Genomic DNA, 25214 nt, shown 5'->3' with positions numbered 1-25214 from the left:
ACAAATTGTGAATTTTTTTGTTCTAGTTCTGTGAAAAATGTCATTGGTAGTTTGATAGGGATTTGAATCTGTAGATTGCTTTGGGTCGTATAGTCATTTTCACAATATTGATTCTTCCAATCCAAGAACATGGTGTATCTCTCCATCTGTTTGTATCATCTTTAATTTCTTTCATCAGTGTCTTATAGTTTTCTGCATACAGGTCTTTTGTCTCCTTAGGTAGGTTTATTGCTAGGTATTTTATTCTTTTTGTTGCAGTGATAAATGGGAGTGTTTCCTTAATTTCACTTTCAGATATTTCATCATTAGTTTATAGGAATGCAAGAGATTTCTGTGCATTAATTTTGTATCCTGCTACTCTACCAAATTCGTTGATTAGCTCTGGTAGTTTTCTGGTAGCATCTTTAGGATTCTCTATGTATAGTATCATGTCATCTGCAGTGACAGTTTTACCTCTTCTTTTCTGATTTGGATTCCTTTTATTTTTTATTCTTCTCTGATTGCTGTGGCTAAAACTTCCAGAACTATGTTGAATAATAGTGGTGAGAGTGGGCAACCTTGTCTTGTTCCTGATCTTAGAGGAAATGGTTTCAGTTTTTCACAATTGAGAATGATGTTTGCTGTGGGTTTGTCATATACAGCCTTTATTATGTTGAGGTAGTTCCCTCTATGCCTACTTTCTGGAGAGTTTTTATCATAAATGGGTGTTGAATTTAGTCAAAAGCTTTTTCTTCATCTATTGAGATGATCATATGGTTTTTATTCTTTGATTTGTTAACATGGTGTATCACATTGATTGATTTGTATATATTGAAGAATCCTTGCATTCCTGGGATAAACCCCACTTGATCATGGTGTATGATCCTTTTAATGTTCTGTTGGATTCTGTTTGCTAGTATTTTGTTGAGGATTTTTGCATCAATGTTCATCAGTGATATTGACCTGTAGTTTTCTTTCTTTGTGACATCTTTGTCTGGTTTTGGTATCAAGGTGATGGTGGCCTCACAGAATGAGTTTGGAAGTATTCCTCCCTCCACTATATTTTGGAAGAGTTTGAGAAGGATAGGTGTTAGCTCTTCTCTAAACGTTGCATACAATTTGCCTGTGAAGCCATCTGGTCCTGGGCTTTTGTTTGTTGGAAGATTTTGAATCACAGTTTCAATTTCAGTGCTTGTGATTGGTCTGTTTATATTTTCTATTTCTTTCTGGTTCAGTCTCAGAAGGTTGTGCTTTTCTAAGAATTTGTCCATTTCTTCCAGGTTGTCTATTTTATTGGCATATTGTTGCTTGTAGTAATCTCTCTTGATCATTTGTATTTCTGCAGTGTCAGTTGTTACTTCTCCTTTTTCATTTCTAATTCTGTTGATTTGAGTCTTCTCCCTTTTTGTCTTGATGAGTCTGGCTAATGGTTTATCAATTTTGTTTATCTTCTCAAAGAACCAGCTTTTAGTTTTATTGATCTTTGATATTGTTTCTTTTTAATTTATTTCTGATCTGATCTTTATGATTTCTTTCCTTCTGTTAACTTTTGGCTTTTTGTTGTTCTTGTTCTTCTCTCTCTCATTGCTTTAGGTGTAAGTTTAGGTTGTTTATTTGAGATATTTCTTGTTTCCTGAGGTAGGATCATATTACTATAAACTTCCCTCTTAAAACTGCTTTTGCTGCATTCCATAGGTTTTGGGTTGTCGTGTTTTTATTGTCATTTGTTTTGAGGTATTTTTTGATTTCCTCTTTGATTTCTTCAGTGATCTCTTGGTTATTTAGTAGCATATTGTTTAGCCTCCATGTGTTTGTATTTTTTACAGTTTTTTTTTCCTGTAATTGATATTTAGTCTCATAGCATTGTAGTTGGAAAAGATACTTGATACAATTTCAATTTTCTGAAATTTACCAAGGCTGATTTGTGACTCAAGATATGGTCTATCCTGGAGAATGTTCCATGAGCACTTGAGAAGAAAGTGTATTCTGTTGTTTTTGGATGGAATGTCTTATAAATACCAATTAAGGCAATCTGGTCAACTGTGTCGTTTAAAGCTTGTGTTTCCTTATTTATTTTCATTCTGGATGATCCGTCCATTGGTGTAAGTGGGGTGTTAAAGTCCCCTACTATTATTTTGTTTTGTTGATTTCCCCTTTTACAGCTGTTAGCATTTGCCTTATTTATTGAGGTGCTCCTCTGTTGGGTGCATAAATATTTACAATTGTTATATCTTCTTCTTGGATTGATCCCTTCATCATTATGTAGTGTCCTTCTTTGTCTCTTGTAGTAGTCTTTATTTTAAAGTCTATTTTGTCTGATATGAGAATTGCTACTCCAACTTTCTTTTGATTTCCATTTACATGGAATATCTTTTTCTATCCCCTCACTTTGTCTGTATGTGTCCCTAGGTCTGAAGTGGGTCTCTTGTAGACAGCAAATATATGGGTCTTGTTTTTGTATCCATTCAGCCTGTCTGTGTCTTTTGGTTGGAGAATTTAATCCATTTACATTTAAGGTAATTATTGATATGTATGTCCCTATTACCATTTTCTTAATTGTTTTGTGTTTGTTATTGTAGGTCTTTTCCTTGTCTTGTGTTTCCTCCTTAGAGAAGTTCCTTTAGCATTTGTTGTAAAGCTGGTTTGGTGGTTCTGAATTCTCTTAGCTTTTACTTATCTGTAAAGTTTTAAATTTCTCCATTGAATCTGAATGAGATCCTTGCTGGGTAGAATAATCTTGGTTGTAGGTTTTTCCCTTTCATCACTTTAAATATGTCCCGCCACTCCTTTCTGGCTTGCAGAGTTTCTGCTGAAAAATCCTCTATAACCTTATGGGGATTCCCTTGTATGTTACTTGTTGCTTTTCCCTTGCTGTTTCAATATTTTTCTTTGTATTTAATTTTTGATAGTTTGGTTAATATGTGTCTCGGCCTGTTTCTCTTTGGGTGTATCCTGTATGGTACGCTCTCTCCTTCCTGGACTTGATTGACTATTTCCTTTCCCATGTTAGGGAAGTTTTTGACTATAATCTCTTCAACTATTTTCTCAGACCCTTTCTTTTTCTCTTCTTCTTCTGGGACCCCTATAATTCGAATGTTGTTGTGTTTAGTGTTGTCCCAGAGGTCTCTGAAACTGTCCTCAATCTTTTCATTCTGTTTTCTTTATTCTTCTCCCTGGCAGTTATTTCCACCATTTTAACTTCCAGCTCACTTATCAATTCTTCTGTCTCAGTTATTCTGTTATTGATTCCTTCTAGAGTATTCTTAATTTCAGTAATTGTGTTGTTCATCACTGTTTGTTTTCTCTTTAGTTCTTCTAGATCCTTGTTAAATGTTTCCTGTATTTTCTCCATTCTGTTTCTGAGATTTTTGATCGTCTTTACTAACACTACTCTGAATTATTTTTCAGGTCGGTGTCTATTTCATTTATTTGGTCTTGTAGGTTTTTACCTTCCTCCTTTGTCTGTAAAAAATTATTTTGTCATTTTATTTATTTATTTTTCTTTTTTTGATGGGTGGTGCTGTATTTCTGTCTTCCTGGTTGTTTGGCCTGAGATGTCCAGCACTGGAGTTTGCAAGCAGTTTGATAGAGCTGGGTCTTGGTGCTGAGATGAGGACCTCTGGGAGGTCTCACTCTGATTGATATTCCCTGGGGTCTGAGGTTCTCTGTTATTCCAGCAGTTTGGACTCAGAGTTCCCACCACAGGAGCTTGGGCCCAAACTCTGGTCTGGGAACCAAGATCTTGCAATCTGGTCACTGGTGGTTCCTCCCATCCACTTAGGTGTCCATGGTCCCCCACCGGTGCCTGGTAGGTGCCCTACTTGTGAGGAGACATGAATTCCATGTCCTCCTATTACACCATCTTGACTCCACCCTCTGTTTGTGGATTTTTTGATGATGGCCATTCTGACTGGTGTGAGGTGATACCTCATTGTGGTGTTGATTTGCATTTCTCTATTAATTAGTGACAAACATTCCAAAATTTAGTAGCTTAAAATCAAGAATTTGATTATCATTTTGCATGGATCCAAGAGTGGACAGGTTGTGGCTGGGAGGGTCTCACCTGGGGGCACTCATTCTGTTGTGTCAAGTGACTGCTGAAGGTGGACCCATGTGTAGCCTTCTTACTCCCATGTTTGGATCCTGGGCTGGCATGGTGGAACAGTTGGTGCTGGCTGTTGTCTCTCTATTCACATAGCCTCTCCATGTGATCAGCTTGGGTTTCCTCACAGGATGGTGGACCCAGAATGGAGATGCAATGCTTCTAATGAAAGAAGTTCCAGAATATTACCTCTGTCATGCAAGCTGCTAAGGCCAGTCCAGATTCAAAGGGAGTGGAGGAACAGACTCCTCCTGTGGATGAAGTGTGGCATACGCATACAAGTAAGGAAGAAAATGATGGCAGCTATCTTGGGGTCACACACTATAGTGTTTCTCACTGCTCACTTTACTCCCCAATATAGAAGGCTTCCGGTACTATACAGTATCATTGCTTGGTTAACACAAACACATCTATCAGAGTTTATTGAATTTTATTAAACAGGTAATTAGGTTATTTAAATTTCTTTTTTAATTCAGAAAGCCTTGGTTGGATTATTGCATAGATGTTTTCAAGGATTTTAGTGATATTCTGGGAAATTAGTTAGGATATTTTCATAAACTGGAAATAAATTACTTTTTCCATTTTGGAAATAGAAGACAGGCCTCCATTATCCAAAAATTTGCCATCCAGCATGTTTTCAGGAATGAATTATGTTCAGATAATGAGGATTACTGTTTTGAAAAGACAGAAATATACTTAAATATACAACAATTATAAAGTATAATGCCAGTGTTTTCGTTTCTTGAAAAAACGTTGCAGAATATCTTATGAAACCAAGTAGTTGATTAGCATTTATGATACAGTAACACTTTTGTTTACAGGATGTATATATATATACATATATATATGTATGTATATATATATATACACACACACACACCTTTGGTTAACTATGGTTATTTCTGGGGGTTGTTTTTCTATTTGGGGAGTGGATATTTTACAGTGATTTTGTATTTTTTAAAGAAATATTATACTTACTAAAAAGTACATGTAATTTATATTTACTGTTTAAAGAACAATGATAAAATCATCCCTGTACCCTACCATTCAGTTTATAAAGTAGAAAATTATCTCTGACTTCACCAAGATAGCAGAGTAGGAGATCCCCAGCCCCCATCCCTCCACAAAAATCAATAATTAGACAGCTATCCACAAACAAAAACAGCTCTGGGAGAGCTCTGGAATCCACTTGAGAAACTTCAGTAACCTAGTGGAACAAAAAGTCCTGAGAATAACCACACAAAAAGAGAAGGAAGAATGTTTCCTTTCACCTCCATCATCCTATCCCCCAAGGCTGCACTCTTGGCACCAAGGAAAACTCCCCAGCTGGAAAGAGTTTGCCTCAGAGGGAGAGGAAGAGTGGGGTGAATGACCAGCTTCCCCAGCCTTTTGGAGTATTACATGAAGGACCCAGTTCAGTCACCACCACCAGAGACCAGCAAACCTGAGACATGACCCATAAAGATGGGTGGGAACGAGGAAGAAGAGCACAGGCTCCAGTGTTAGATACACAGTGAAAGATACACAGTGAAAGAAGCCACTGCTCCCAGTAACGTGTCCTACGGATGAAAACAGCAGCTTTCACTACTGAAGAAACCAAGGGCCAGCACAGCCACCACAGATGTCACTGGGTTTTTGCCCCCCGGTATTCATGTTTGCTGACACCAGCCACCTGAGTCCCTCCCTGCTCCCCTCTCCCTCCCACCCCAGCAAAAGCCCAGGATCCTCTGTGGCTGCATGCATACCAGATGCCAGCCCAGAGCCCCCCAGCTGACCTTGCTGCTGTGTGTGCTCTCTGGGCTAACCCCTCCAGCTGTGTAGCTGCGCACTGCTTATCTGACCTCCACTGCCATGTGTGCACCTGTGACCAGGTCTTACAGCCATGGAAGTGCATGCTGATACCCAAGGCCTCCACAGCTGCTTGTGGTCCTGGATCTGGCCCTGTCTTCTGTCACTGGCCTGCACCACTGGGCTCATCTGCAGCAAGCCACAGCTGCATGCCTCTGGCCCAACCTCCATCACTGGAGAGACTACACAGCCACAGGAGGGTATGTTGACAGCCAGGGCCCCCACAGCTGCTTGTGGGTCTGGATCTAGCCCTGTCTCCTATCACTGGCCTGTACCACTGTGCTCACCTGCAGCTAGCTGCTCCAGCTATATACCACATGCTACCAGCCTGACTCCTGATGCCAGGCTCCACTGCTGGCACCAGAGATCAGAACCAGAAGCCAGCACCCTCACAGCTTCCAGTGCACTGCAGTTGGCCTTAGCCCTTACTGCTTGCCCTGCCTCCCACCAGTGTGTGTGTGTTTGCAACTGGCCCCTGCCACTACACAGCTACCTGCAGCTGGCTTCCTAAACCTGAGTGTGTGCACACCACTGGCTCCAGCCACTACTGCTGCCTGCCTTGGTGCCTAACGTCTGAACTGGGAGTCACCAGTGAAAACCCCAAAAGCCCTTGTGGCCTCTGAAGACATCCTTCCCCCTGCAGCATTCACCAAAGACCATGCAGTTGAGAGGGTGCCTACTCTTACCGTTCAACATATTACTGGAATTCCTAGCCAGAGCAATTAGGCAAGGAAAAGAAATAAAAGGCATCCAAATTGGAAGGGAAGAAGTAAAATAGGCTGTTTGCTGATGGTATGATCTTGTTCCCAGAAAATATTTAAAACTCCACCAAAAAATTGTTATACCTTATAAACAAATTTAGTAAAGTTTCAGGATACAAAATCAACATACAAAACATCAGTTGCATTTCTGTACACTAACAATGACCTACTGGAAAAAAGAAATAAAATAATCCCATTTATAATAGCATTAAAAACAGTAAAAAAAAATTTTAGAAATAAATTTAACTGTGGAAGTGAATGTTCTGTACAAGATATTAATGAAAGAAATTGAAGAAGACACAAATAAATGGAAAGATAGCCCATGTTCAGAGATTGGAAGAGTTAATATTGTTAAAATGTTCATACTACCCAAAGCCATCTATGGATTCAGAGTAATCTTTATAAAAATTCCAACAGTATCTTTCACAGAAATAGAAAAACAATCCTAATTTTCATATGGAACCACAGAAGACCCCGAATAACCAAAGCAATTCTTGAGAAAGAACAAAGCTGGAGGCATCACACTTCCTGATTTCAAACTACATTACAAAGCTATAGCAATCAGAACAGTATGGTATTGGCATAAGAGCAGACACACAGATCAATGGAACAGAATAGAAAAGCCCAGAAATAAACCCACACATATCTGGTCAACTAATATTTGACAAGGAAGCCAAGAATACTCAATGGGGAAAGGATAGCCTCTTCAATAAATGGCTTTAGGAAAACTAAATATCCACATGTAAAAGCATGGATTTGAACCCTTATCTTACATCACCAAAAATTAACTGAAAATGGATTAAAGACTGAAATGTAGGACTTGCGACCGTAAAATTCCTAGAAGAAAACATAGGGGAAAAGCTCCTTGTAAATACTTCATTATTTTTTTCATCTACTTCATATTTTAATTTGTTGCACTTAATTTTGAATGTATACATATATAGGTACATACCAATCGTAGTTGATAGTATATAAAATTCCCATGGAGTAGCACTTAGGGAAAAAACTCTTTGCCCGCATAACATTATGCATTAAGATAACCCTTAATGGGAACTGATCTAATTTCTACCTATAAAATAAAATTTTGCTGGCATTAGGGAATATTTATTACTCAATGGGAAAGCCACAGTATTTCATCAGTGTACTCAACTTACATAATGCGCAACTTGTGGAGTTATGTGGAATGAATTTGGAAAAGGATTTATGCTCAAATATTACTTTTTTTTCCTTTAACTTTATTTATTTACTTTTTATTATCACAGTTTGGCACAGAGAATACATTTATTCAATTCTTTCCTGCTGGAAAGACCATTAATTTTTTGGCTTTCTCTTGTAAAGAGACCTAGGAATGACAGTATGAGGAAGGAATTAGGAATCAAGGAAGGTTATTAAACATGTCCGTGGCCTCTGGATTTCCATGCACTCCATAGACAGAGCGATTTACACAGGAATTAGTTTCGATTGCTCAAATCTAATATTACCAGATAAGTCGCTAATACAGTTTTGCCTGGAGAGAATCCCTTATCTTTGCTTTTTTCTTTATCTCTTTGATAATGTGAATGTGGCCAGGCACATTGTAGCCATAGAAGAAACCATTTCCACCCTCTGTTTGCTTCTGTTCCTCAGCCTTCAATAACCTCAGATTTCCCCATCCTGAAGAACCCCTTGCTCGCCTCTCCTGTCTCTCTCAGAACAGTGCTGTGTAGTGGAGCCTTCACTCTCATCTTCCCTCTGACTTACTCCAGCCCGCCTGGTCTCTGCATTCAGCATCACTGAACTCCTGCCTTAAAGGTCACTGATGACATCCTAATGACCAAATCAAATGGCCATTTTCTTTTCTTTTCACTTTTAAATAAGAATTGTATATATTTCACGTGTACAACATGATGATTTGATATACATCTACATAATGATTACTGCAGTTTAGCTAATTAACATGTCTTCTCACATAGCTACTTTTTGTGTGTTGGATGAGAGCACCCGAAATCTACTCTTAGCAAATTTCCAGTATGTACTACAGTATTAGTAAACTATAGTCATCATACTGCCTTTTTACCTTTTAAGTATTTCTTTAATACTTAGAACAAAATGCCATATGACCCAAATGTTGCCATTTTGTTTTTGTAACATCTCCCATGCCAACTTCCCCAAAGGATCATGTGTTTAGAACCTCTTTATGATTCAGTCTCATTGGTGTTTTTGTAATGGAAATCCTTAGGATAGGACCTATGACAAAGCAATCTTTATACCAGCTTATAAGCTCTAACTAGTAGTAGTATAGTAAGCCTTCAAAAATCATATCCTATCATGATGAAAATGTTTCCTTGTCATTTGGGTGACATCAGTGATTGATTTCTAAATGAGGAAATATTTCTAAAATGGTCCCCTAGACCAATTTGTATTTGAGTTGAGTGGTAGCCATAATAATCATTTATGTCTCCCTCCTTTTCATTCCTTCCTCTCTCCCTTCTTTCCTCTCACCACACAACTTCCTCTTGTCCAGATTTTCGGTTGTTTCCATCTTTTATTTATAAATACAGGAACTGGAGGAGAGATCTTAAGTCATGCTCTGCTCTTAGTTAATAGGAATCATTTTCCTGTATTTTATGGCATAAAAACTGGATGCTTAAAGAAACTCTGCTCTTCAGTGCAAAATGTTCTGTCAGAGCCGGAAAAAAAGCATTGATTAGTGATGACTCCAAACCATAAACTTTTACTGTAGCAATTTTGCTACTCCTTTTGAGTTTATAATTTTTAATTCCCGAGATTTTTTTTAGTCTTATCTTAAAAGAAACTTGTAATTTGTTGGTCGTAATCCTAAAGAATATAATTTTATGCTGTAAGATAAACACACATATATTTACATGAAAGTAAGCTGTTCTCTCAACTAATGTGCCCAGATAGTCTATGGAGGCGGATATATTTTGGATACACATGCATTTATGAATACACACACACCTCAGAGAAATTGTCTCCAATAGTTTTGAATAGCCTACCTCATTGCTACTGAAACTTTTAGTGACCCAGAATTTAAGTTTAAATAGTCATTAAAATATATCTGCAGTTCTCTTTCAAAAAAAGACTTGATTTATGTTAGAACCAATTTAGCTTTTAACAATATATTTAAAAGGCATTATTTGGTGGAATTTTAAATTTTTCTATAAGAAGACTTGGAAACACATTAATTTAAGGCAGTTTAAAAATATTTATTCCTTCAAAAAAGTATCAAAGTATAAATCTTATATTTATCACCCATACATTTTTTTTCTGTTTTGTATTAGAATCAAACTGATTGGAAGCAATTTCCAGAAGTTTCTTAATTCATCCCTTGTTTTCCAACTGTGTTCTAATTAAGCTGTTGTCAGAAAAATGGTTACCTGATTTTTGAAAAACGCTACAGCAGAAAAGCTTTTCATATCTGTTCTCAGTAACTCGGTCTTTAACTTCCCTAATAGATAAAGAAATTATTATGGTTGTATTATAGCTTTGTAGCTATAATTTTATGTATTTTTGATTAGCAACATAGTGAAAAGTAGAAAAAAGTTCTATTTTAGAAGATAACTTTTCACACATCCTGTGAGCATTGACATCTTTTTTGTTTCTTGGCAAAGCACTCTCTGTAGTCTTTCCTCAAAGTCCTTTTTAAAATAACCATTTTCATGTTGATGCTTTTAGGCCAAGTTTCAGCTCAGGTCCTGGAACCTGCCCTGCTCAGACTGTGAGAGTATGTATTCTATAACATAGTAATAGCTCACTGATATTCTTTTATGTAGTTTTTCTTATCAAATTCCAGGTGATGTCTTTACTGAAATTATAGTAGTTTGGAATGCAAGACTCCTCTTGGATATCTGATTCAGTGATGATTTATTTTAAATAATTTCCATTACATTTAAAATTTTTTCATGTTATATGTAAACTTTTCATTTCTCATTTTTCTTTAACACCTAAGTCAAATAAAACTGATTAGGACATAGTGATATAAACATGACCATGAGCAATGCTTGGGAAATACTACAGATACTTATTATGTATATGAGTGTCTGTATGGATGTTTAGCACTTTCTTTTGATTTCAGTTTATATTATATGTTTAACAGTCTATGTACTTTTTCTGGAGCGTGAAATACCATTTCCAGTTGGGGGGAAGTAAACTCATTTTATTAAACAGTAGGATGTTTGTGAAAAAAATAATTATTAGCTATATTCTGCTCTTTTAATATCTGGCCATCACCAAGATATTAGGATTCAAGAAAACCCAGCAAAGGTTGCAGACTTTTTGAAACCTTAGAGATGTGACGTCTCTAATAATCATTAGGTGTGTTGAACATGTTATTTAGAGTACCTTGTAAAATATTTTTCCTCTAATTGAAATCCACTGCTGCTACTTGGGTGGTTGACAGAGATTCTACAGTGACCAAAACATTTGTCTGGTCTTTACTTATAGATGGAGACTATTTATTTTGGCAAATATTTGTTTATTTTCCTTGTTCTGCAAGAATAACAAAGAAAATATGCCCTTGATCATCTTGGTCTTGTAACAAACCAATGATGGTCCCAGCCTCCATTTTATGAATTTAGTGGTTCAACCCTTTGACTGAAGACCTATTCATAGGGTTTGTGGGAGTTTATGATTAAAGGGAAGAGGGTAACACTGACTCCTTCCTCCTCTCCTCCCTCTAAGGAGATCACATTTATTATACCACAAAGGTGATGAGAGAAAGTATAGCATAATGGATAAGAGTGTAAGCTTTGGGACGAGACTGCGTTCAAATCCAAACTCTACCACTTACTGGCTGTGCCATCTTAGGTCACCTTACCTCTCTGATCTTCTGGTTCTTCTTCTGCAAAGTGGCACCGAAGACAGTATCTATTTCATAGGAATATTTTTAGTATGAAATGAGTTGACATATGTAAAACACTTAGTGCCTGGCTCACAGCTAACAGCAGCAGCATGAAGATGATGATGATTTAATAACATGGAGGAAACTCATAGTTAGCATCTTTCTGAAAGAAGGAAAAAGACTTGTAATATGCTTCCTTCTTTCTGGGATACAACCAATAACATTTTATTTTATTTATTTATTTTGCGGTACGCGGGCCTCTCACTGTTGTGGCCTCTTCCGTTGCGGAGCACAGGCTCAGCGGCCATGGCTCATGGGCCCAGCCACTCCGCGGCATGTGGGATCTTCCCGGACCGGGGCACGAACCCGCGTCCCCTGCATCGGCAGGCGGACTGTCAACCACTGCGCCACCAGGGAAGCCCAACCAATAACATTTTAATACCTCTGGTATTTGCGTCACCTGGTCTAAGGGGTCCTTTTTTGTTTTTCCAAGTTTTGAAGTGCCAGATCTGTATCGTAGTAAAAGGCAGAAGCTCCAAATTTGATGATCATTTTAATTGTTTTCAACCATAGTCTTGTTTTCCTTTTTTTCTGTCCAACTCCTTAGAATTTCTGCAAACCAAGTAGATTGTCTTTCAAACCAGAATCTGTTGAGTGAATTGAGAGATTCTTTAGAGTAAAGCAAGTTTGTGGAATATAACCACAGGAGAAATGAATCTGCTGTAACATGAGTGACCTACAACATGAGTGACTTAGCTTGAACAAAAAGATAAGGGACCCTTTCTTCATGTGTACATTCCTCTCAACACAGGCAGCTTGATCTCTGCTGCTTTCTCGGGGCATCACCACAAAGAGAACCTAGGGAAGGGAGTCCGGGCACAAAGAGGCTTGCTTCGTTTCACAGTTCGGAAGCTACCTGTCAGCTCAGTCGGGAAGGAGGAAGCCATTCATTTTGAAGGGATGCCTGGCACTCCTTTCTTTATCCTGTTCCAAAGTCCTTTCTCTCTCCTGCCCACACCCTTTTCAGCACAGCTTTATGCTCTCGACTTGCATGTATCTTAACTTTGCACTGAATCACGTCTGAAGCTTAGCAAAAAAATTCTGGATTTTCCCTCCTGAAGGTTTCATTCAGGAGTCAGTGTATGGCTAGGAAACCTACATTTAAAAAAAGAAAAAAAACTCCCTGGAGGATTATACTATCTCTGGCCCATAAACTAGCTTTTGGAACCACAGGTCTAAACTTCTTCCAACTCTCAGCTGAAAAAGAAACATCCTGTGTCATCTTCCCTTGAGTTTTACCACGGGCGCACTGTTGATACTGAGTTGCGCTAAATGTGTTGCTTGACCCCAGGAAACTGAGGCTTTGAACGCCTTTAACCCAAGGAATAATTAATATGAGAAATAGAGGTTGTAGGCCAGTCCCAATGGGGAGCTAATATGGCCCAAGAGCACCCTGATGTGCTGGGGGACTAGGTGGGGATCTTGATGCCTCCAGCCTAGTATTTACTGATTAATTTGTTTGTTCAGCAGCCATTTAAATGATTATGAGATCAAAGAAGTTTTGCTGGGCACAAGGGATCCAAAGAGTATAGTGGAAAGAGTACAGGTTTTAGAATCTGCCAGATGTTGGTTTGAATCACTGCCGAGCTATGTGATCCTGAGCTGTTTACTTAACTTCTCTAAACCTATTTCCTCATCGGCAAAGTGAAAATAATGCTTACCTTGCGGGCTGTCATAAGGATTAGAAATAATACACACGAGGCACCTCATCTGGTGCTAGAATTGATTTAGCATGTACGTGCCAGGTATAGTATCTGAAACTTGACACACATTTTCTTTATCCTTTACAGCAATGCTGAGGTGGGTACCATTGATATTATTAGTTCAGAAATAAAACTAAGCCTTAGAAAAAGTAACTGATCCAAGATCACTAGCTTCTGAGAGGCAGAGCTCTGCTTTGAATCTATGACTGTCTGACCCCCAAACCCATGTTCTTAACCATGTATCCTGGATGCCTGCCTAGTCCAGTGTCATGTGACTCACCCACCCCTCCAGGCTAGACCTGGGAGTGACCTATCCATGCACTGGCCAGGCATCCATGACTCTGTAGTTTAACTGAGGGGGAGTAAGGCATGTTGAGTTCTTCTCTTGGGAATATGCAATTAAGGCAAAAGAGATTGAGGCCGTTATAAGAGGGAGGTAAGCTGGAAGGGCATGGGTTTATTCAGGGCCAGGGCTGCCTTCATCAACCATGTGTAAGCTGGAGTTGAGAGCAGAAGCCATGTAGGGTCCAGGAAGAACAAGAGAGTTCGCTTGACGATGGATGACAAAGACCCTATGGTTTTGGTTCCTGACCACATTCAGCGTTCGGATCTAGCCCAGACATCTTTGCTCTAGCTCACCATGTTAATTGAGATAAATTTGAGTGAATATCTGTAACTTAATTTTTAGGAAGCCTCTAACCAGTGCTCTGTGGCACATATTGGCATTACATTGTAGCTATTTGTAATTATTCACAAACTAGTAGCCATGAAATATAAGCACACATAAAATTGCAATAAAAGGTGGTAAATTTTTTAGTTAGCGAGGTTCAAAGTGCTACAGGGGCACAAAGGAGGGAATGCAGTTATGGAGGCTGGAACATGTATCCCCTCATGTCACCCTGTGTTGACTGTCCTCATGTAAGGCCTGCCACTTAGGTAAGCCATAGGCTGGACTGATAACCGACGCTCTGACGTAGCTACCATGTAGAAACCATTATTTACATTCTTATTGCTTGTAAGTATGTCTTCAAGTTCCAAATTGTGTTGAATCCAAATTAAATAAATGCTTGCCGTATGATGATAGTCCTACATTTCATTTCTTGGACTTTTTGTTTTTCATTAAGTTAATGGTTATCGATTGAAGCCCAAGATGAAGGGATTAAATCATCTTATTCAAATGGAGTTATCTTAAAAGGTACCTTCCATTATAGTATGAAGTCAGCTTTGGAGCAACTTGGAATTCTTCTCTGGTTATCCCATCACTCCTAATCAAATGAAATCAGTATCATTTTCTCTGCAAAACCTGATTTTTTTTCTGACTTAATTTAAGAGTGGCAAATGAGCCTGATTGTTTTCTGCAAATTTTATTTATTTTGAGTACATTCAGGGTGCATAGCTGCATGACATTCTAGCAGAACGGTTTGAATGCTTAAATTTTTTGATAATGTTCAATTACATGAGAATGTGTCTGAAGCACTTACAGTGCATGGTCCATAGCAGGAATGTCCACCAATCCACTTACCCCACCAAGAAATTTTATAGATTGCATCTTGATAAAAGGTAAGGAAAAGAATAAGCAATGAATCAATGCAGTGTATATTTACAGAAAGTCTCTAAGTTAACAGTTCATAATGGGTTTTCAGTTATGATGAGGCCATGGGTTTTTCTCATAGAACTCTGTCAGAGTAATATTAGCCGTCTTCTAATACTCTTCTGCCTTTCTTGAAAAATAACTCTATTGCTGTGTTCTTATCCAGGGACTTTTATTTTTGTTTCTTTTTGGTTTTGTTTTTTTTTCTTTTGCCATACGCGGGCCTCTCACTGTTGTGGCCTTTCCCGTTGCAGAGCACAGGCTCAGCGGCCATGGCTCACGGGCCCAGCCACTCCGAGGCATGTGGTATCTTCCTGGACCGGGGCACGAACCCGTGTCCCCTGCATCGGCAGGTGGACTCTCAACCACTGTGCCACCAGGGAAGCCCCAGGGACTTTTAAAGCTGTAAAATTATATAAGAGAGAAATATTGAGACCTGGCTGCAAGTCCAGCTCTGCTGCTAATTAGCTGTAGGAACTTGGATAGGTCACTCGGATTTCTCTGTGCCTGGCTTGCTTTATTTCTAAAGCATTTAGCAGAGTTGGACTAGAGCAGAGGGTAGTAATGGCGGGTATACTTGCTGTCTCTCCACCCTCCCCAACATGGTCCACTGCCTGAGGCTGGGAAGCCAATGTGATCAGAAGCCTTGCTCAGGAGTCACCACCTAACAATCAGCTTTTGTACTTGATATTAAATCTCTGTGCACTCCCTGCACCAGAAGATAATGACGATCATTCTTAGATTTACAACTCTATTCTTCTTTTTTTTTTTTCTTCTGCGGTGTGTGGGCCTCTCACTGTTGTGGCCTCTCCCGTTGCGGAGCACAGGCTCAGCGGCCATGGCTCACGGGCCCAGCCGCTCCGCGGCACGTGGGATCTTCCCGGACCAGGGCACGAACCGTGTCCCCTGCATCGGCAGGCGGACTCTCAACCACTGCGCCACCAGGGAAGCCCTACAACTCTATTCTTATAGATAAGAGACCTCAGAGAAAAGGACCTGTTCTTTGCAGGTAGTTTATGTTAACTTTCCCCGTAAGAAAATGGGAACCTGGGTTTGTGAATAATGCTTTTTTCCCCTAAATCACTGTTTGAATAGCAGATTTCATCTTTATTTTCTTTTCTCTTAGCCTCCTTTACCTTCAAACATCTTTTTAATAGAGATGTAATTACATTTTTCCTCGTGCAGCATGGATCTTGCTACCTATTCTTAGTCCACCACAGAGCTTACCTTTGGCTAAAAAGAAAAAAAGGCGACCTTCACTTGGGGTTAAAAGAAAGTATTTAAGAAGTTAGAGCCTAAAACCTCCCCTGTATATATATTTTTAACCAGATACTCTTACAGTAAAAGTGAATTATTGCCCCCTTGTGGTAGAGTTATATATTTATTTTTTTCACACAAATGAAATTTTCGACAGGATGATTTTAGTTTTCACTACTCTGAAACTCTTTGTCCTTGACAGTGAACCTAAAGTAGTCATGAAAAGAACTCGAGACATTTGTGAAACCACCTCTTTTTGTTTATTCTCACCTATCTTAAACTCCATGGAATCTTGTCTAAACTGATTTTTTTTCTTTCCTGTTTGAGGTACCAGATTTCTAAGAACTTAAGTTAAACAAATCAACTGGAGCGATCAATGTTGTGTGGAACAAACCTAGATATTATTTAGGTTACTTTTCTGTAGTCTCTACTGCTTCAAATGGGTTGGTAAGGGCTTGGTAATAGAAGTTGTATCTTAGACCCGAAGAACAATAATTTTCTCCAGAGCTATACAATGAGGAAATTTTGAAACACCATGTGCAAGAAATCTTAGTGGTGATACACTTAATTCATAAAGGTTCAGGTCATCCTCAGGATTAGCTTTTCTCTTCCATTTTCATCAAGTTGAACAATGCAACAAGATTTTTTAAACCAAATGGGACTTCCTTTCAGCAAAATAGGCAACAGACCTCATGCCTACTAAAATGTCTTTGAGTAGAGGCCTCGAAGAGAAAGGAAGCCACTTTGTACTCTTCTTTTTGCAACAAAAAATATGGTAAAATTTTACAGATAAAAGAACAGTAACACACAGTCAGAATCGGCTTATTGAATCACAGCTTACAAATTAGTATAAATCTGCATAGGTAGTAAGTATTCTGAATTCTGAATGACTTTCATGTTTGTATGTTTAGAGAAGCCCATTTTGTCAGTTGTCACTCTCCACCAATAGCCTTGTAAGATGAACAAGCCAACTGGTAAGCTATCTCCAGATTGTGTATAGATTTTGAAAGCACATGCTCTTTTTTTTTTTTATAAAGATGAAATGACTAAGTGACCACTTGGAAGTTTCAAGTTATGACTTGAAATTCAAGATGTCCAGTAAAGTTTCCTTAGTAGATGGCTTGTTATTTTTCAACACTATGACATTTATTGGTTTGTCTCTAGATTATTTTTTTCTCAAAGAAAATTTGATCACAGTCATCAAACAACTATTGAACAATTTACCAGTCCTTTAAAAAGACAATGATCTCTCTCCGTGAAATGTTTTTAGTAGAGTGTATTTTTGAAAAACCAGATAGATGTTACTTAAAATGCCAATTAAGGAACTCTGTACTGTAAAGGAGCCAAATAGGTTCATTGGCTTTACTCGTTCTAGCTCACTGTCTCTGACCCTCCAGCTGATGTAAATAAATAACCATCAATATGTTGTTCTGAACCATTATGAACAGTGGAAAGATTTTTATCTTGGACGATGTAGAATATAGAGGGGTAGATCCCAGTCATGCTCATCATATTTGCCTACTTGGACACCTTTCTAGATACAAGAAGCTTCGTGAGTCAACATCCATTCTTAATGTCTAAAATATTTAGGTTAGTAGTTCTTAAACTTTCATGTGTTAGATGCAATTGGGACTGATCCCTCCACTAAGGAACCTGCTTACCACCACAGTAGGAATGCTTTTGAATTACAGGCTTTTCCTTATACCCATTTATGACAAGTTTTAGGGACAAGTCATAGTAGTACTCTTGGGAATAAATTTAACTGTCATGGCCTTAAAATACAAAATACTTCAATTCATAGCTGAAAAGAAACTTTATGATTTCTGTAATCATAGAAAGAGGTCATAAAAAATTGTAGTCGGACATTTAGGTAATTTACAATTGTTCCAGAATTATAGTAAACATCTCTATGCAGAAATCTCTGTTCAACTTTAGGTTATTTTCCTAGGATAGATTCCTAAATCTGAGTCAAAAGTTAGGAATATTTTAATGCTTTTGTATACATTGCCAGATGGCTTTTCAAAAAGGCTGTATCAATTTTATGTTCTCATAATGCATCCTGATGCTGTCTTACCATTTTCTCACTAGCTTTTTACATATTTTTACTTTTAAGAATCTTTGCAGTGGCAACTCATCTTAGTTGGAGGTTTTAATTATGAGATTTGATTCTTTAAATATATTTATTAGCTATTTTATTTCCTTTATGAATTGTATTTAGGTCTTTTGTCTCTTTCTTGAGCTTTTAAAGTATTTTAGGAATCAGCTGGCATTTTTCCAGAGAATTATCAATCACTCTTAAATAAATAAATCTCTATTGCTACTCATTCTTGGGCAAACTAAAGTTGCTCATACGAGAAAAAGAAATAACCCAGTTACTATTTATTGTCTACATCTCAGTCCTTGTGGCTTTAGATGTGGAAGCAACCTTATGTTTCACCTCCAGCACATCCTCTGAAGTATGACAAGATTCGTCGAGTTAGTAGTTACAGACTTCTTGTCCTCAGTTTTAGCTGCTTTGAAGGATGACTGGAGGTGATTCCCAAGTCTAATGGTGAATTTCATAAATACAGTGAAGCCCAGGTTTCAAGTCAGCATCACAGACTTACCATTAAAATTTAGTAAAAATTGGTACTCGTTCCAGGTGATTAGCCTTGCCATCATAGTTGTGGCTGTAACAATGGTAACTATAGTTAATTACATTTGCACGATGTAGCTTACTTTGCTCAGTTGGGTGTGTATGTGTTTGTGTACGTATATATAGAGAGAAGCTTTTATCTTTTTCCACAGTCACAGCTACTGAGTTTATTCTTCAATTTTCTTTCATTGTATTTACCATTAGGAAGTCTTTCTCAAAGCACTTAGTAATCATAATGCAAACCCTAGACAGCCTTTGTACCTTACTGATGTACGTACAATAACCATTGCTCCGATGATAAAAAGACTCTTACCTAAATCTAGTGAGAGGAAAAATCATTTGAAGACCTTCCTTGAATTGGGGAGCTTATGAAAGAATGAAATTCATGTCTGACTGGCAGTGGAGTCAGTATTTTCACAGCTTCATGTAATTTGTAAGTCTGCCTGATATCTTGGTTCAAAATAATCTGTCCTATTCCTGATTCTAAGAGAGCAATCTACGGCTGGATGTTACAAGTATTTCCATAAGGGACTGTTCACCTTTTCCTGTAGAAGAGTTGATAGGTTATCCTGTGGGACCATTTCCACATGTGTGCAAGTCAATGTCATTATGTTGGTTAGAGTGTGGCTTTGATAGCATTTTTCTAACTTTGTTCATTTTGATAATAACCTTGTCTTGCTAGTGATGGTTTACATACCTTTTCATCCTAGGGACACAACTTTTTCACACGATGCCTCATGACTTTCCAGTGAAAGATAATTGTAGCATCTTCATCCTATAAATGTAGAAACTGAGAGTCACAACCACAATGTATTACCAGACATCTCAGTTACAAGACTGCCTACCTGCCAGGTTTCCTTCCTCTCAGAGAGGACCTTTCTCTATTAAACCACATTGTTTTCCTTAAAAACTGTTATATCTGGGCCAGTCATCTTCTTGCATTCATATAACAGTGCTGTAAAGATTTGCTCTGTAGATCAGATTCTGCCTGATCTTGAAGAGATTCCCCCAATAGTAATTTAAGGCCACTGCATTCTTCAAGTTCTCAGGACAATGATATGAAGAATTTTTCATTGGAGTTGGACATAGCTGAAGGCTGACAATCTCCTCATAAAACTCAAACCTTTTCTGCTCATCCTGGGCAGTATATTTGCCGAGTCTTCTCTTGTGAACTGAGAAGTAAGAAAGTTAAGTCCGTGGGTTGAATTACTCTTTGGGTGACTGGCATCATATTTGCCCTTAAATGCTCAGGGTGAATGTACTTGATAATGTGGAACAATCTGAAACTACACAAGTCATTCTCTGAGTCTAAGTTCATGGTCACAGATGTAAAGAAGTTAAGTGGAAACAAATTAGCACACTTGTAGGTCCAATATAACTTATTTTCAAATATATAGATAAGAATAGGGATATATATTTCTGTTAGCCTTAATCTTACCAATTCCTTGTATTTGAAAATCTTAGTAGAGTTCAGAAGAAAATGTGTGCAAGACCCTTTTCATACTCTATGTTAGGTTATGTTTTAATATTTTACTACTTTGAGTTGGCTTAAAGTCCAAACAACCTACTATGGACCACAAAATATTTTCAGGTAATTTAGAACTATCCATGGTCAAGTCTTGGCTAATCGTCTTAAGCCTTTGGTATTTGCAAATATATCCTACGTGACACGTGGCTGACCAAAAACAAAACCAAGCAGTGAACAAATAGCACAGAGATGTCATTTAAGAGAGACATCTGAGGAAAAATTTTAGGGTTGTAATAAGGTCTCCCAAAACATCTCTAGTTGGAACCAGTACCATAAAACTTATTGCCAATGGGATAATCATATAATCTATAAGTTTTCAGAAGCATTTCTGAATTTTTTGTCCCAGTATGAACTGCTTTATGCAAATATTGAGGAACTTCTATTACACAATGTTCTATCAGCTAGCAAACACAAAAACTACTTGATATTGACAATTACATCAGAATAATATATTGAGATTAGGTAATTGACATGAAATTAACCTTTGAAAATGAGAGTTTGCAGTCACAGCATAGATTTGCTGTTAGTGAAGGAGTACACATCTAACATTCAACTACATAATTTATACAAAGAATTGAAATGGTGATTGGGAAAGGTTTTCTTTAAATTATATTCAGTATATTTTTATCTTACAAAACACATTTTAAAATCTAGGAATGTTTGCATTATTTTTTCATTTAATTTTATTTTGTTTCTAAAAGAAACTCCAGCTTTTAAATAAATGAAACACAAACTGAATTTTTACATGGTAGTCAGCAATGATTTTTTTTAACTAAGGATTTTTTGGTTGTTTTTTGAGAGAATATATAGAACTAAGAAAACCTTCCTCATAAAACTTTATAAGTGAAACTTCTTTTTAAATATGCTATTTTATGTTAAGTATTTCATCTCTCTGTCCTTATTAGGTGTGTCTCATCATTAGAAACAGTGTTACTAAATGGTTGTAACTTTACAGTTTCTTTGACTAATGATGCCTTGGACTAAAGTTTCATTGGGTAGGATTAACTACGTTTTAAGTTGGCAAAATGCCCTTATAACATAATGCCAGAACTTAATGAGAACCAGACGTTAACTTCAAGGACCTTCATAATTTAATATGAGGCATGCTTATATTCTTATTATTTTACTGTGGTGTCCTATTAAAAATAAGTTATTCTTTTTTATCTTTGTTCTTGTGATAAAAAGTTGAACTCAGCAAAGTTTTACTTATTGAATCTAGGGTCTTACGAGTAAGACTTTTCCATCCTCAAACAAGACAGACCCTTTCCGATCAGAAAGAGCAGAAATGAGAACCATCTCCCTTACTTAAAAATCTCATGGCATCCTTTAATCTCCTGTGACTCTGGTTTCCTGTGGCTCAAATCTGTCTTCCTAACCTGTGGTCTATTTCTTTTCCATGTCTTATATCAGCCACTTCTCCATTGCCTGGATTGAAAAGCTGACCAGCTATATCCCTGTAATGAAAGGATCTTGGGAATATTGAGTTTCTTACGTGTGGGAAGGATGGAGAGCATGGATTAGAACGGAATGTTCTATTTGTGGTACTGATGACTGTGGTGTCTAATAGCTATACCTCACAGGAAGAGAAAGCTTAAGTTTTGTGGAACTACATGATAAATTAGAAGTAGGGACAGGTAGAGGAGGAAGAAGAGCTGACGGGAGGATTCTTTCTAGTCTGTGAGGAAGAACCTTCCTGTCCTGAAGGTGTATAGCACCAAACTTCTAATGCAGATGAACTTTCAAGCTCTTTTCTGTTCTAAAAATCCCATGATTCCTATATGCTTAGAACCCAAAGGACCTAAAGCAAATGCCTATATTTGACATACTTGCAAAGAAATGCTGAGACCTTATAAAGACTGGAAACCATACCACAAGATGGAAAAAGTAAAATGCAGCAGAGGCAAAGGGAAAACTGCATCCCAAAACTCCTGATGGAGGAAAACCTCAACTATTTAGCTGTGGTCTGTGCTTCCTAGTGGCTAAGGCAAAGAGGGAAATAGGATAACAGGGTGTGATTTTCTGGTAGTAAAACACACACCTATCAGCTCTTCAGAAATAAGCAAGCATTTTTCTTGCTCTCAATAGGACCAACTTGCCTAGGAGGTTTGTATAAGAAGCCATAAGCCACATAAAAATGATGTCCTCATGAATTTTTATAGAAAATAAAGTACTCCACATATGTCATTTCATTTATTGGCCTTTGGAGAACACTGAGGGAATAATGTTAAAAGCTAGACGTTTTCTTCTCCCGTGGGGGCAGGGAGAGGGGCGTTTGAAACTTCTGGTATATTTACTGTAGATAGATGCTTATTTTCTTTTGACCCACTGACATATGGAGCAGTAGAAAGATGTAAAGATGTCTAGTAAAGGGTAGCATTGTTAAAAGGAGGAGGGGATAAATGGAATTTTTGTGGCAGAATGATATTTGCAAGACTGATCAGGCCGCTGGGAGGTTTTTAAATATGCCAGTTCCCTGTAACAGGAAGATCAGTCTCTGTTTGAGACAGCATATCCAATTTAGTAAATTATTATTATTCCGTCAAAATTAATGTGAACAATTTTCTCTTTGAGGCTGCTTTTTCCATAGGTGATGTTTTCCAGATGGGCTTTGTATAAAACTCTTAATGTTTTGTGTTTTCTTTCCTAGAGAAAGAGCCTTTTCTGACATGTCTTCATTTCTTTCTCTTCCCCCTGTTGTAGGGAAGAGAGCGCCAAAGGCAAAGGAGAGAAAGAACAAGAAGAAGAAGAAGCTGATCGAAAGAGCCCAGGAGCAACACAGCGTCTTCCTAGCTACAGACAGAGCTAACCAGTAAAATAAAAGACACAGGGTGGTGTTGTTTTTGTTGTTTGTTTGTTTGGGTTTTTTTCTTGGTTGGGGGTTGTTTTTGCAAAAGTGCACAAAGCTACTCTCCACTCCCGGACACTGGTGGGTTGCATTTGCGCTGCTCGGACCAGTACCTGTTCCCAGTCACGTTGTGAGAGGAGGAGCCACGAGCGTGGTCTCTGTGTTATTTATGCTTTGATTTGCATCTGGAGACTGTGAAGGCGGGAGCTTGCGACCTGCAGCAGTGGCAGCAGGAGTAAGTGTACAGCATGTGACTCAGCTCGCTGTGCCCCCAGAGAGAGCCACCCCTGGTCCCACAGAGGGGCAGGAGGTGTGAGGCTGCAGACCCCCCCACTGGAGAATTGACTTGTGCATATTTATGGAAAGACAGCGCTTGGCAGGCAAAGTGCTATTTCGCTTGTGACCTTTATTTCTCATATTGCATTTTCAAGGATCAAGGTATGTGGATATCTGCTTAGTGTTACCACACGTGGTTCCCAACATCTGTTACCTTCCAACTCTTGTGCACGGAGACTGCTTTTAGCTGGGGTTCCGCTGCAGGAATTCCCGTTCAGTTTCACAGCAGCTTGGATGTGTACATACTCTGCTGGGGCTACATATAAACCTCTTATTTACTGTATTTATGCTTTCTTCTGTGCAACAAGTCACACCTGATTAACATTATGTCACTTTGTTTCTAGTGGTTCCTAACCATTGTCTGGTAAATGACTGTTCTAGTTTTGCGAATTGATGAATGTTTTTCTGCCCCTTGAAACTTAACTTTTCTTTTCTTTGTGGGCTTATTTCTCATTGTAAGGATAGGACAAGCTAGTTTGTACATAGGGTCAAATGACCCCTGTCAGACAATTTGAATATCAATAGACCTTCCCTACTCCTGACCCCAGCTAAAGCTTGAGGCCTCTGGCAGTCAGAAGCCAAGACTCCCTTTGAGTCTAAGATGTGATGACTTTATGAAACACAACTGAAAACATGAGGAATTACATGCAGTCACTTGTAGTACTCATCATGCAGTTTCACAGGTCAACTAGAGAATTTTTCAAACTTTTCAATATGTATAATTTCCATTTAAAGCAGTTCCTGACTTGCAATGACAGAGCATGTACCAATATTCTTAGGTCAGTGTAGAAATTACCATCTTATGAGACCATGCGTAGAATTGGAGGAGAAACATAATTCCTACAACTGCTGGTCAGATCTTAACAGGACTCCTTTGAACCAGAATTTCTTTCTTATCCAAGACAGAGAGGAACACTGTGCAGACTTCCCAGGTGACTTTCAGAGCAGTTGTTTCAAAAACATCACTGTCCACTTGGGGGAATCAATTCTTAGAGGGTTTTGAATCGGCTTCTTCCAAAAGCATCACTATCTTCCTGGATGGTCCAGAAGAAAATTAGAACAAAAAGGAATGGCTGCAGATTTTTGAGGAAAAATACAAAGGTAAAGCCTTTTTCTCACCTTGCATTTGCTAAACTACCTCTTCTGTATTTTTGTTTAACTTTTGAGTCAAAAGCATCTGACCAATAAATATGAATGTCAAATACGTCATTATGAACATACTATTGCTATGAGATAATAAGCCATATATGAATGTTGTATACAACTTTAGGGTTTGCATTTAATCCTAAAGTGTTCACCTCCTTTCACATCTATTTACACTATATTCCTATTTACTGAGTGGGGAGGGGGCTTCTTTATATAGTGCTTCATCGTTAATAAGTCAATACCTGTTCTGTTTCTGGGATGTTCTTTTAGTGCATTAAAAAAAATCAAAATTATTCTTGTGGAGATATTCTTTTCTTTAGAGATATATTTAGGGGAAAAACAATATTTAACAACTGTACCCCCAAACATTGGTCCTTAAAAAAAAGCAGACAAATTTTTAAAACCTATGTTTGTAACTACATGTAGGACACTAACTAGTTTAGCTATAAATCGCACTGCGGCAGAGTGATTAAGAGTGGGGATTTTAGAGCCACACTACCTGAGGTCTAGTCTAGACTCTGAGGGTCGCCTGGGGCAAATTATTTCATCTCCCCAGATCTCAGTTTCCTAATCTGTAAAATGG

At 38.1% G+C, this 25214-nt stretch overlaps 1 protein-coding gene across 3 annotated transcripts in view; it reads left to right on the top strand.

Moving 5' to 3' along the window:
• Nucleotides 1-23367, top strand: part of RSPO2 (R-spondin 2) — a gene marked incomplete at its 5' end in the record, with an annotated part of 158566 nt that extends 135199 nt beyond the window's left edge. For all 3 annotated transcript variants that reach the window (XM_082858919.1, XM_082858918.1, XM_082858917.1), the window contains one exon: nucleotides 23005-23367. In XM_082858919.1, the coding sequence (XP_082715045.1) occupies nucleotides 23005-23117 (113 nt within the window). In that variant the 3' untranslated portion in view covers nucleotides 23118-23367. The remainder of the gene's footprint in view (nucleotides 1-23004) is intronic.
• Nucleotides 23368-25214: the final 1847 nt, after the last annotated feature.

The sequence above is a fragment of the Leucopleurus acutus genome (genome assembly GCF_964270905.1).
Source record: "Leucopleurus acutus genome assembly, chromosome: 17".
NCBI lineage: Eukaryota > Metazoa > Chordata > Mammalia > Artiodactyla > Delphinidae > Leucopleurus > Leucopleurus acutus.
Note: the sequence above shows the minus strand (reverse complement) of the source record. Positions and strands in the feature narration are given on the sequence as shown.